Source organism: Salvia splendens, chromosome 5 (genome assembly GCF_004379255.2).
Source record: "Salvia splendens isolate huo1 chromosome 5, SspV2, whole genome shotgun sequence".
NCBI lineage: Eukaryota > Viridiplantae > Streptophyta > Magnoliopsida > Lamiales > Lamiaceae > Salvia > Salvia splendens.
In genome coordinates, this window is record NC_056036.1 from 2,337,062 (window position 1) to 2,350,250 (window position 13,189).

Consider the following 13,189-nt stretch of genomic DNA (forward strand, 5'->3'; position numbering starts at 1 on the left):
AACGAGCCGTATTTATAGAATTTTCAAAAAAATTAATAAAATAATCGAGACGTACGCGCGGACGTCCGTGGGGTCAACGCAATGACGGACGTCCGCAAGGACGTCGCCACGAACGTCCCGGGAACACCGCGGAACTTCGGTGTCCGCAGCGGACGTCCATATCCGCGTCATCTTTGCACAATGGCGGACGTCCGGCACGCTGGTCGGACGTCCGCCGGGATGGCGCCATTGCGGATGCTCTTATTATTTCTATTATTTAATTATTTGAGAGTTGTAAAATAATTTAGACTCAGTAACTTATTCATTAAGATTTAATTAATTACTGTATTATTTAACTAATTTTAGTTAGGACTTGCTATATATATGATTTAACAAACCTTTTGTCATTGAGTTTATCGTGTTGTTGAACATTGAATGAATCGAATCATTCGTATTGAGGTGCCATCTCTCTTCCTGCATAATTCGTCACCACATCCTTCAGTTTGTTTTTCTTTACATTTTCCACACTGCCATTTCATTTGCACGGATAGTAATTTCCAGTGATTTCATCAGACAATTGCTTAGTTAGCGTGATTGTTGATCGGAAGAAATTGGAGTAGCGAAGAAGATGGTGAAGGAGACCGAATACTACGATGTGTTGGGTGTGAGCCCCACAGCCACTGAGGCCGAGATTAAGAAGGCTTATTATGTCAAGGTGTGTTTGATTTTGATTTTCAGCCGTGCCCTAGCTTTTTAGGACTATGGATTTTCAATTCAGTCTGTAACCGTTGCTATGATTTACTTTTGTGCATGATTTTGAGTCGAAATTTGGAATTGGGGTGTGGGGTTATCAATTTGGGGGATTTTTATGTTTCTAACTGGGGTTGGATGAAAATGCTTGTTGTAGGCTAGGCAAGTTCATCCGGACAAAAATCCAAACGATCCTAATGCAGCACACAAATTTCAGGTGAGCTGATTGATTTTCCAAGTTTTTATCTTGTTGTTTGGTGAAATGCTCACCTATTAGTTTTATAATAGTAATATGGTATGTTGATGTTTCATGTACACTGAGGTGGCTGATCTTTCTTTTGTACTTTTCCCTCAGATTTTGGGTGAAGCTTATCAAGTTCTGAGTGACCCGTCGCAGAGACAAGCTTATGATGCTCATGGGAAATCAGGAATTTCGACGTAAGTTTAGTTTGAGTTATTTCATGCATTTAGCTATTGGCATAAAATGATGATGGTTTGTACTAGGTGTTTGCTCATCCCTTTGTGATAACATTCTCTGTTAATCCTTTCAGAGATTCAATTATCGATCCTGCTGCAATCTTTGCCATGCTTTTTGGAAGCGAGCTTTTTGAGGAATACATTGGCCAGCTTGCCATGGCATCAATGGCTTCTATGGATCTTTTCACAGAAGGAGAGGAATTGGATACTAAAAAGTTGCAGGAAAAAATGCGGGTACTATTTTATTTAGACAAATTTCTGCCTCGAGTGTTGATGGGGTTACATGTGCTAATTCTATAGTTTCTTATTTCTATATTGAACCAGTTTCATCAGATTATTGCTCTAAATTACATCTATATTAATTTGTGGTTCATTTGGGTGGCAAAAAACATGTTGGTGCAAAAACTGAGGAGTTTTGTCTAAGAATGTTGACATTTGATTCCTACAAAACTGTGAGTCATTTTTGTCCTTTCAAAATACTTACCGTTGAGGTGGGAAGCATCATTCCAGTCTACTGGTAAAGAATATTATCGTGTAGTTATAGACTTAGATTGATGGTATTTTCTCTCCTTAGTAATCCAGTCTCTGCTTAAACAGCTTCATTGGTTTTATGTTGTACTTAGTTGGAGCTTGTTTGTCACTTTTGTCTACAAAAGGCACCAGGGCAATAATAAATCCAGATTCTCAACTTTTGTGTAGTTGACCTAGTTTTAGGATTTTGCCAAGCTTTAACACAAAGAAACAAAGTATTATGTTATTGTTAAGTAATTTATGACTTCCGGGCATCCCTTCCGTTATGGAGATTGGGCACTTAGTTATTGATGTAGGAGTTCATTGTTGGTGCAAAAGTCCTCTATATTAGTTTTCTGTTTAGCAAAATCTCCTTTTCGGCCAAGTTTTGATTTTCCTTTTGAATTTAGAGTGTCCAAAAGGAAAGGGAAGAGAAGCTTGCTGGCATACTCAAAGATAGACTCAACGTGTATGTCCAAGGAAATAAAAAGGAATTCATCCACCATGCTGAGGCTGAAGTATCAAGGCTTTCTAATGCTGGTGAGAATCCTTTTCAATATCCTTTATTTTCCTTGTCTTGTAGCCTGTCTTCTGCTATTCTCTTGGGGAGCTACAAACTCGCATATTGATGACGCAATGTTCTAAACAGCTTATGGTGTGGATATGCTGAACACTATTGGCTATATATATTCAAGGCAGGCAGCAAAAGAGCTTGGGAAGAAGGTGATGTACCTTGGCGTACCGTTTGTTGCTGAGTGGTTCCGCAATAAAGGACACTTTATCAAATCCCAATTAACAGCTGCAACAGGTTAGCTTAAACTCATTTGATTCCGTAAGCTGCTTTGCTTGGTCGTAATCACTTGCCCGTTTCTCATCTTAGTCTGTCCAGATCAAATTCATGCGTCTTGAACTGAACTATATTCTAATTACAATTTTAGACACTGTTGAGCAACCATCTGTTTGTTGTTTTGTGATAGCCAAGCAAACACAACTCTAGACACATAAGTAAGAACTTATGTAGACAACAAATCTCATCTGCCTCTCTCTCTTATCATGTGTAGTTTATTCAAGGTCACAGTCGACACATGGACAGAAAGAGGCCCCGAGAAATAAGATATGATTACCTAGATTCCTTAATACGCAAGCTTAAAAGTGCAGAGTAACTTTGGTTAATTTTGGCTATATCATAGGGAGCGGCATGATTAGCTAGATTCCTTAATACGCGATCTTAAAATTGTGTCTGGCTTTTTTCCTACAAAACTCATGACATTATTTTATATCTGTTGTTGCCTTAGGTGCGATTGCTTTAATTCAACTGCAAGAAGACATGAAAAAACAGCTCAGTGCTGAAGGGAATTATACGGAGGAAGAACTTGAGGCATATATGCAATCGCACAAGCAGTTGATGATCGACTCACTTTGGAAGCTCAATGTGGCTGATATCGAAGCGACCCTTTCTCGTGTTTGCCAGATGGTTAGCCAACAGCTGTTGTTTCTTTTGAATCTTGACTTTAACTTCACAGAAAATTTCTCTCTATTTATCGATGAATTTATGCTCTCAGGTTCTACAAGAAAACAATGCCAAGAAAGAGGAGCTCCGTATGCGGGCAAAGGGTTTGAAAACTCTTGGCAAGATATTCCAGGTAATTGAGAGGCCACCCTAATGCTCATCAACTTCCATATATAAGTTTCTATTTCATATAATATATTTTACTCGAATTGTTTTCAGAAGGTGAAACCAGCTAACGGTAGTAACAGTGTGCCAACCGATCCTGCAAGCCACAAACTGTTTGGAAGCGAGCCAAGTCATAGCAATGCTCCTTCAAGCACATCTGCTAGATCAGTAAACGACGATAATGTCTCTACAACCACAGTATAACTTTGTCTCAACCCTCCCTATTTCTCTATAAGAAACTAAACAATGATATAAATCTAGACAATTTGTTCATTTATGTCGTTTCATGTCTTGCCTAACGACTATTTTTATTGAACTATACAGAGCCCGTATGTGGAGGCTCCTCAGATTGCCGGAGGCCCGTACAATAACTTTCCAAGGCCAGCTGCCCCACCTGGTGTTCACAGACAACCATAAGCATGCATCACAGATTGGAGAGCATTTGCTGTTGTATTATTGTGATATATGTTTGCTAGCCTAGTGATCAACTAGTGTATATCATTATTATCTATTATCATTACAGTATGTATGAATCATGTACCGCACTTTGTGCTTATTTTATGTAATTTTATCCAAACCTGAGTATGTTGGTTGAAAAGTTATGCTCCTCAGATTCATCACATTTTTATGTCTACATTTTTTCACTTAACTAATGTTTATTCGCAGTCTTTGGTGTGGCAAATTTGAATGCCATTCAATTATAATGCAAGAAGCTAAATAAACATAACAAACGGTGTGCCCGAGTGAGTACATATATATATATATATGACCAGTCAAGAGAGAAGGGTTGCCATTAAAGATCTCTTACACTAAAATGCACCTCAAACAAGTTCAAACTTAGATCCCAATTATTCAGGAAAAACGAGCTTATTCTGCAGTAGTGAGTTAGTAAGAAGACGGAGAAGGAGGTTGCAGCGGTGAATGAGATATTAAATCCCGTTAAGGGTGACCACGACTCTGCGAGGAGTAGCTTCATCGCGGTGCTCACATAGCCAGATACCCTGACAAAAAAGACAACTCAAGCATACATTTTAGAACACCTCTGCAAATAACTTCCAAATGGCAATACTTTGGTTTGATAAGGAAGAGGCCAAAAACTCAGCAGTGTCCTAAGATAACTTTCTGGGAGCATAAAAAAAGGGGCATGCAACTTCGAAAAATAAATCATTCTTTTCATTCGTGGAGGTTAATGAAAATACCTGCCAGGTTCCCATATTCAGTCGTCCATCTGATATAGGGATCCTGCATAAGTAGGATATAAAGAATGGTGGTTAGTCAATTCAATTTGGCCGACAATAATACGCTGCAACATAAATTAAAATCAAATGGTTGAAACTCGCACGTGAGGGAGCAGCCAAACATAGATGACTTGATGTGTGCCGGCATGTCATCCGGACCTGCAACATCACACAAGGTTAACTACCTATCAGTTTGTTATCAAGTTCAAGAATCTAGATTCTACTTTGCTTTTAGGTTTTTCATGATTATACCTTACATCTAACTCTATGATTTCTTGTTGGTTTAATACTTTGTCTTAAATCATTAAGCAATGAAAAACCAGTTAACGTTATGACTCCTATTTTCTGTGTTTAACAATATATCAAAGTTAATACTACCTGTAGCAAATAAAAACTTAATTCTTTTCTAAGAAGATTGGAACAACTCCCAGGAAAGAAGTTGTACGATGATTCCACCATATGGTCAAGCCTTCTTTACCTACTCTAGAAATCTCATAAATATCTGATCCTATCAGTTCCCATCCCCATAGCCAGCAAGAAACTCATGTTGATGATGGTACATCACACACACCCCCAGAGCTAGCAAGCAACTCAAGCCTCATTTCTAATATAAGGTTCAAGACATTTCAGGGAAGCCACCCTTTCGGGAAACTAATTGTCACTCAATTCCAAAGCAGCTCCAATTGTTTTTTTCATCACTACTAGTAATCTGTGGTTGGCATAAGGTGGATTGGCAGCAAGAGGATCTTTTACATGTATGACCTCTACATAAACTAGATACTCAGATCATCAAGTATGCACAGAGATCTATTAATAACTGCCTTTTTATGTTCTTATCATATCTGTTAAAAATAAGAATGAAAATGCACCGCACCTTCCAAAGTATGCTTCCATGGTGCGGACCTCCCCTGAGACGAAAAATTTAACGTGTAAATATCATCCTCTAACAAGATATGCCAAGCATGCTCAACCATGGAAAAAGAAAACCTACTTCAGGAACTACTTTGTTCAAAAATGTCTCTGTGTCATCACGAACATCCGAGTCATAGTTCTCGTTTATAGTCAAAGAAGCACTTGTGTGCTGCACTGTTATTAGCAGATGGATTCAAATGGTGAAAAGGTTAGGACGAGCCAGATTCTTTAAAAAACATGTTAAAGTAGTAAAACTACACCAAATTAGTCCGAACAGGCAGAACTCACGGAAAAAATGTGCAAGACCACACTTAAACCCTGATAGATCCTGCCCAATCTCCTTCAAAATCTGAGAAAAAATAAAAGGTAGTGAAGCAAAAACAGAAACACAATGCAAATTAATGGGAGAAGTCATCCTCATTGTGGACTAGTGTAAGTCAGTAACAAAACAAGGCAATTTCCTCCCTTGATTAAATAGGAAAGGCATTTAGTGATACCAAAATTTGCTTTGAGGTCTTGAGGACTACTACATGAAAAACATTAGAAAAGGGAAGTGTATTCGATCATACTATCCTAGATATGTCGTGATAAGAGGCCTCGGAGAAGTCTTCTCGGTACACGTCGTTGTCAGTTCAAGAGGCACACTCAGTGCAACCAGATGCACGGTGCATCTTCCCTAATTAAATCCTAATAATGGTAATAAGCCCTAGCTGGGAATAGTCAATCCTAATTGGTGTGGATAACTGGATGCACACAATTTTTTGCCTCAGTTTTAGAAATGAAGTTCTCCAAATATCTTAGTTAAGTAAAAAAAATTATCTCCATCTAAATGAACGAAACTGGACACACACAGAGAGTTATAGTTTAGTAACAAGAAATTCTGATTGAATTGAAATTTATTCGTAGTAAAAGCAGATACTGAAATTGAATCAAGTAACCAATGGAAGCAATCGTTTCGTGGAGAATCAAATACAGAAAGAAAAATTAAGACCTTGGAGGTGATGAGATGGCAGCCTCGCCTCTGGGCGGGGATGGTGATGGTCTTCTGCACCCATTTCGACGCCGTTCCAACAGACGGTGGCGACGGTGATGCTGTAGCCATTTGAATCTGCCGGTAATGCACACGAGTAGACTGCAGCTGCCGCTTCTTGACTGCTTGCGTCGTCGGGAAGTTGTAGGAGAGGAATATCGCTGTCGTTGCCGGAATCACTGAGGAAATGGGCCGCGGCACCGGTGGCGGTGGGACTACAGCTGCCGCTTGCATTTGCGAATTTCTGATTAAATATAAAATCTCTTTGTAAAGTACGATCGATAAATTCAGCGCCAATTGTCTGAAGAGAACTGTAGCTGAGAAACCTCTCAATTAGATTATAAGTAATTTACAAAATACTATCTCGATATACTAATATTTAAGAACAAATTAGGAAATTCTGTTCCAGAAATATTGTTTCGTCGCTTTCAAAGTAAAGTATTCCTTCCAATAAATTATGTAAATATAATTTTTTTATTAAGAATTCGAATTTATATTAAATAAATAAATTTATTTAGCTAATAAATGTAACAATTAATTTATACTACTAGTAGTAATTAGTATGCAATTTTTGTAATAATTAAAATTAAATATCCTTAAATTGTTAATTGATATTGTTGACAATAATAATAATAATAGCAATAAATAGGATACAAACACAAAATATCATCCACATAAAATAATAACACACACATAAAAATGATTCATAATTCTAAAATTATAGTACTAGTAGTATTAAAAATTGTTTGACAAGTTATTAATCGAGAAAATAATAGCAATAACTTATTATTGTTGTTCTTCTTCTTCTTCTTATTATTATTATAAATATATAACAGAGTTTTCACAGATAACCTAGAGTGGAATGGTATACAACTTCAAAATTTCATGTAGCATACTATTTTTCTTAAAATAATAGTACTACTTCCGTTTTAAACTGCTACGAGGAGAAGAGGAGAGATAAAGTAGTTGATTTTTGTTAAAAAAATCAAGTGACAAAATGAATATTTATCCGAGCACTCGGTCATAATGGTACATGAAACTAAATGGATGACAACACAAACAAAAAAAGATGATAACAATATCATTGTAATATAGTAAATGGCTACCCATAAACTGGCCAAGCAAGTTGATACAAATCGGTAGCCAAAGACGAACCAAATCTAATTTTTCAATACGCAGCTGCAATACACTACACAGAAGTTGGAATACATTGCACCATCAATTTCGAAAACCCGACATCTTCAGACAAGTCTAGCTCCTACAATGAAAAACAACACGATGCGAATATGTATTAGAGGTTGTATGATGAAACACCATAAGGTGTCAGTATGGATAAAGCAGTGCAGCTATGACAAGTTATGGATAGCAAACTTCTCTCGATAGTCACTATGAAATTCCAACAGAACAATCAACTTCCGATCAATCTCGAAAAAATCTAAACACAGACTTAAAAGTATAATAATACTAACCATTTATATACCAGTACATCCTCATTTTGTTGCTTGAGCAATCATATTGCTTATGGAGCTAGCTTGCTCCTTGGCTGCCTCCACCAGAGAATCCTGTAAAAACAATTGGTTGTTACTTGGTAGGTGATACAATCCTAACTCTCTTCTATTATAATTATTTTGTTTAGATATTATAGGGATTTAACATATCTTTTTTGTCTCCACACATATTATAAATATGTGTGGAGTCTTCCATAATATTCCTTCAATGAAATACAATATTATTTTGGCCAAGTCCACGTGTGATTCTTTGAATCCCTAATTCCTTACGCTACCTGCTGCCCGACGGAAGGTCTCCACGCACAGCCGGAACGTATATCTGATCTGTAGCCGTTGCCCGACGGGTTGGAACCCGCGCACAGCCGCCCAGATCTTTATCTCCGCCGACCCTCACGGGCGCCGGATTATCTTTATCTCGTTATTGTCCGTTTTATCGAATCGTTAGGGATTTAGGTCCTTAACAACTGGTGCTCTCGTTGAGAGCTCAGCATCCTCCGTCTGCGTTTATCCATATCCCCAAATAAATCACCACCATTTCTACCACAACCACGATTCAGTCCGTCGACATGTCATACGACTACGCCAGCTATTGCCATCGTAAATACAATTTCCCGCAACTCGTGCAGTCGTTTCACCCTTGCCACACCCGACAGCCCACTTGCTGGGACCCACCATGGACCCGTCGGACCACTGCATATCAACATTCTTCATCCTACGAGCTAGATATGTACTCGCCATCACCGCCCAAGCGCCGACCTACCTGTTGGGACCCACCGGCGCAACAGCAGGACCGCGGCTACCCGACCGTTGACCGTTGACCGGCCACGACGCTCGGAGACGTGCTGGGACCGACCTCGCCCTCGGGAGGAGGTGAGAGCGCGAGTCCAGCCCGCCTCCCACCAGTCCCGCTACTCCACCGAAAAGCCAACGCGAGACCTATACAGTCAGCCCACGCTGGTGACCAGTCAAACTTCTGACCAACCTACGCACTCGCCTACCTGTTGGGATTCACCGGAAGAGTTGCACACACAGCCTATGTACCAGCCACCACCGCGCGACCGATCGTTGGGTCACCGCACAACGACGTTGCCTGTTGTTGCCCCCAGTCTCAAGGTTCGTTCGCCTTGCCCGGCCCAACTAGCTGCCGTAAGTGATTTCAACGAGAAGTTACGTAGTTGTAGATTGGAGCAAGCCGCCCTTCTCGCCTGCGTGAATGCATTGTTTGAGGAGAATATTGATGACGATAATCTAGCTGAGGATGTTCCCGACAACGTTGCTCACAATGGGAGTGCTAATCTTGTTGTACAAAATGACGAGTCCCTGGAAGAGATCATCAAGACCAACAATACGCCGCTGCAAGTGCTTGTCGGGGCATATGGCGAGAAGATTGATGATATTAGTGTTCCAACACATAAGGAATTGGAGATGAAAGATGATGTAGCGACTTTGCTGGAGAAAGGAAATAAAACCGAAGCCCTTCGATCTAGTTTAGAGCAGAAAGAAAAAGATTTCAGTGTGTTGAGTGAGAAGCCGAACAAGAGAGAGAGCATGGAGAATCAGAGCCTTGTTGATGGCATCGAGGCTGGATTGGATATGAAAAAACAGGACAGTCGAGAGGAAATGGAAGAGAAGCAAAGGTTGTTTGAGGATGAGCTTAAATTAAAAGCAGAAGAATTGGGTAAGACAGGTGATGCTCACTCCGGTTCGCAAGCACTTGTTTGTGTCTATGTGGATTTGAATGTCAGTAATGTTACAAGTATGAATCCTCGATTACCGTCGCTCGCCGCCGATGCAAGGTTGATTCCTCCGGGAAATGACACGCCGTGTTTGAGCATTCATGGAGGTGTGGCAAAACTTTTCATTTTTGCGTTGAATTGTCACGACAACAATATGGCGGGGGTGTCCATATCTTATACCCAACACGGTTCTCTATTGGTGATTTGGGTGGAAATGATGAAGGGAGACGCACAACTATTCGGTGGGCGTTTGATCCAGGAGGAGATACCTCGCCAGAGCTTCTACTTTCAACTCTCTTCGTGGTTTTATGGTTCCTACCTTGAGGACAAGGTGGATTTCAACCGTGGGGGAGTTGATACGATCCTAACTCTCTTCTATTATAATTATTTTGTTTAGATATCATAGGGATTTAGCATATCTTCTTTTATTATTTTGTTTAGATATTATAGGGATTTAACATATCTTTTTTGTCTCCACACATATTATAAATATGTGTGGAGTCTTCCATAATATTCATTCAATGAAATACAATATTATTTTGGCCAAGTCCACGTGTGATTCTTTGAATCCCTAATTCCTTACGCTACCTGCTGCCCGACGGAAGGTCTCCGCGCACAGCCGGAACGTATATCTGATCTGTAGCCGTTGCCCGACGGGTTGGAACCCGCGCACAGCCGCCCAGATCTTTATCTCCGCCGACCCTCACGGGCGCCGGATTATCTTTATCTCGTTATTGTCCGTTTTATCGGATCGTTAGGGATTTAGGTCCTTAACAGTAGGCTACAGAGTTTAGAATGGAAATCTTTCATAAGATTTCAAGTTTACGTACTTGTGTAGCTATTAGGCGTGCCACTGTCTTCTTACTCGACTCTTGAAGTTCACCAGCAATCAGGATTTCATCTAATATATAATAAGCCTGCCATTACAGTAAACCTAGAACGTTACAATGAGATATGGTGACCACTATGCGTCTGCATTATGTGCTGTATATTACACCATAAAGAAAAGAAAATAAACCAAATAGAATGAAACAAAACTATTACATCATGAAATAAAAATAGCAGTTATTCGGATACATGACTTCTATGGGTCAATATTTCTATTTAGAAATGAACAAGCAATTAAATATAGAGGCTTGAGTCCCACTGAAAGCACGGGAGTAGTTTTCTCACCAAGTGATGAGGGTTATATTATAGTTGTACTTTGTGTGCAAGTTGATTCCCTGACTTATTTGGCAGTTGGGCTTTATTTGATCCAATGCAGATATATGATTAAATCTCTTTATTAGCTAATATCTATAAATCTCAAAAAAATACAGGAAGTGTGTGGAATCAGACCAAAACCTGTGCCCTGGGCAACTGTCAAAGAAGCGCAAATGGCCTTAGGCAAGGCAAAACGCAAAAGCTAGGTCTTATTCTGTAAGAACACATACATAGAAAGATTGAACGCACTACGTTTTCACACTTCTAGTCATGGAAGCCACAATAGCCATTGAACTTTTCAAAACAAAAACTATTAGTGTGAACTGTGAACTATCAAGACAAAAACGAGAATAGGACAAAGAGAGACAAGAGTGAGGAGACAATGCCATCAGTTAGTACCTTCCAGGGTACAACTAATAACAGAGATAGATGTCTCACAGTTCACACCAAACTTATTTTGGACAGACGGAAATTCCCCAAACATTTCAAAAACAATTGAGGCAACTATCAACATACCTTATGGAAATTAAAGATCAAGTCCAGCTCACAGACCTAAAAATACAGCAAAATAACATGTTGAACATCATATCAAAAGGTAAATAAAATCTTAAAGTAGAAGGTTGCTTCAGTTTGAGCCTTACACTTCCAAAGTAGCGATCTAGTATCTCAACAAAATGATGGATAATTTCGAGGACCTCCAATTCATTATCATCCTGGTCAATGCACATGCAGAAATAAAGGCTAGCATACCTGCAAAATAATCAGTTCAATGCAGAAGAATTAGCCGTGCACATTATACAAGTAAGGGGGCAACACAAGTTATATTAAAAAAAGTGGGACAGGTTTAGAGAGAATACAAAATTTATACTACCTTTTGTAAACAACTTTGTATCCCCTCCATTCAACAAAGTTACAAAGCTTAGGGGCTCTAGTGAGAATCATACCGCTAAGCTCCCGGATAACCTTTACCAGGTAGAACTCCTCGTTAGTTAATTTTAAAAAGAGTAGTGAATTAACAACATAGCTTGAATGAATAACAAGCAAATTAAGTTTGAAAAATAAACTCCTGTATCAATTCTATGTTTTCAATTTTTACCATCATATTATAAGTCAAAGGAAGACAGAACTAACTCTAAGCAAGAAAAGGGTTAACAATGAGATGAGAATGCACTTTTTCTTAAGCATAGATCAATAGTAAAGACATATACCTTTGTCCTTTCCTTTTGAGAATATGGTGAGTACCATTTTGTCAACCTTACTTTTCCTTGTCTGCTAATTAGAAGAACAAAGTGAATCTGAAACGATGGAGAAGCTTTAGTCGCTCATCAACAGTAGAAAAGCAGTACATCATTTATCGACGGCATATCTCATAAACTAGAAAGCAATAGGAGAAATTGAGTTTCTATCAACATATGGACTAGGTACTCAAAACATGATCAAGCTAGTAATTTAGTTACATAGAAAATGGCATAGCATCCATCTAAGGACTGCAAAAGACACAGCTTAAATGACCTACATAGGTGCCTTGTTACAATGCACACAACATGGATACTGATTGATCTCGTATTCTACTTACATAAATCCTAGTTGATGAATTCTATAGTTGGAATGGTATCCTGTTGACAGCTTGCTAAATACGTTGTAAGAGCAAAAATTCATTCGTTTGTTTTTTCATTCACTAGCTTATGAAAACTGGAAGTGCCTTGTTTTCGAATTCATGTCAATTTAACAATAGCCGAGTCTATTAACCCCAGCGGCATCAATAAATAGAGCGATGCAGAAATGAAGCTAACAAACTAGCCAACACAGCTAACATGTACGCATTGGAACTCATAAATCCCGATTAATTCATAATATTAGAGAAATTGAGAGGAGATCTAATCAACTAATCAGATCACGAGGGTGAAAATATAGAAATCACCAATTATTTCTTACACAAATACACGTATGAGAATGAAAAAATGTGAAATCGCAGTTAGAGAAAGTGCAGAATCAGAAAAAGGTAGGGATGGGGAAGGATACCATGGCGGGGATGGCGGCAAGTCGTCGGAGTTGCAATCGGAGGTCTGATCTCAGCTGTTCACAACTTCACAACCGTCTCCTTTTTTCAGATTTCATTTCTGTGTATTCTTATTGAGAATTTGTTGGTCGAAAGAAAATTAAAAGTTAGT

General features: G+C 39.0%; 3 protein-coding genes across 5 annotated transcripts; 1 reads left to right on the forward strand and 2 right to left on the reverse strand.

Moving 5' to 3' along the window:
* The first annotated feature begins 366 nt into the window (after window positions 1–366).
* Window positions 367–3,989, forward strand: LOC121804999 (chaperone protein dnaJ 10-like). 2 transcript variants are annotated; one of them, XM_042204744.1, is made up of 11 exons: window positions 367–438; window positions 553–694; window positions 887–946; window positions 1,085–1,167; window positions 1,281–1,440; window positions 2,127–2,256; window positions 2,366–2,524; window positions 3,012–3,190; window positions 3,279–3,359; window positions 3,446–3,589; window positions 3,716–3,989. In XM_042204744.1, exons 2-11 carry the CDS (start codon window positions 608–610, stop codon window positions 3,806–3,808), a joined length of 1,176 nt encoding a protein of 391 aa, XP_042060678.1. In that variant the 5' UTR covers window positions 367–438; window positions 553–607; the 3' UTR covers window positions 3,809–3,989. The 2 variants fall into 2 exon arrangements, with proteins under 2 accessions (XP_042060678.1, XP_042060677.1); XM_042204743.1 differs by having other exon boundaries at window positions 400–694.
* A 120-nt stretch (window positions 3,990–4,109) lies between these two features.
* On the reverse strand, window positions 4,110–6,913 carry LOC121805000 (UPF0047 protein YjbQ-like). Its single transcript, XM_042204745.1, has 7 exons — window positions 6,533–6,913; window positions 5,830–5,890; window positions 5,621–5,715; window positions 5,504–5,537; window positions 4,734–4,788; window positions 4,591–4,633; window positions 4,110–4,392 (listed from the first exon to the last, which is right to left on the reverse strand). Exons 1-7 carry the CDS (start codon window positions 6,803–6,805, stop codon window positions 4,321–4,323), a joined length of 633 nt encoding a protein of 210 aa, XP_042060679.1. The 5' UTR covers window positions 6,806–6,913; the 3' UTR covers window positions 4,110–4,320.
* Window positions 6,914–7,524: 611 nt separating this feature from the next.
* On the reverse strand, window positions 7,525–13,182 carry LOC121802751 (AP-1 complex subunit sigma-2-like). 2 transcript variants are annotated; one of them, XM_042202444.1, is made up of 8 exons: window positions 13,041–13,182; window positions 12,227–12,313; window positions 11,890–11,981; window positions 11,660–11,768; window positions 11,535–11,570; window positions 10,646–10,732; window positions 8,041–8,133; window positions 7,525–7,829 (listed from the first exon to the last, which is right to left on the reverse strand). In XM_042202444.1, exons 1-7 carry the CDS (start codon window positions 13,041–13,043, stop codon window positions 8,062–8,064), a joined length of 486 nt encoding a protein of 161 aa, XP_042058378.1. In that variant the 5' UTR covers window positions 13,044–13,182; the 3' UTR covers window positions 7,525–7,829; window positions 8,041–8,061. The 2 variants fall into 2 exon arrangements, with proteins under 2 accessions (XP_042058378.1, XP_042058380.1); XM_042202446.1 differs by lacking the exon at window positions 10,646–10,732.
* Between the last annotated feature and the right edge of the window lie 7 nt (window positions 13,183–13,189).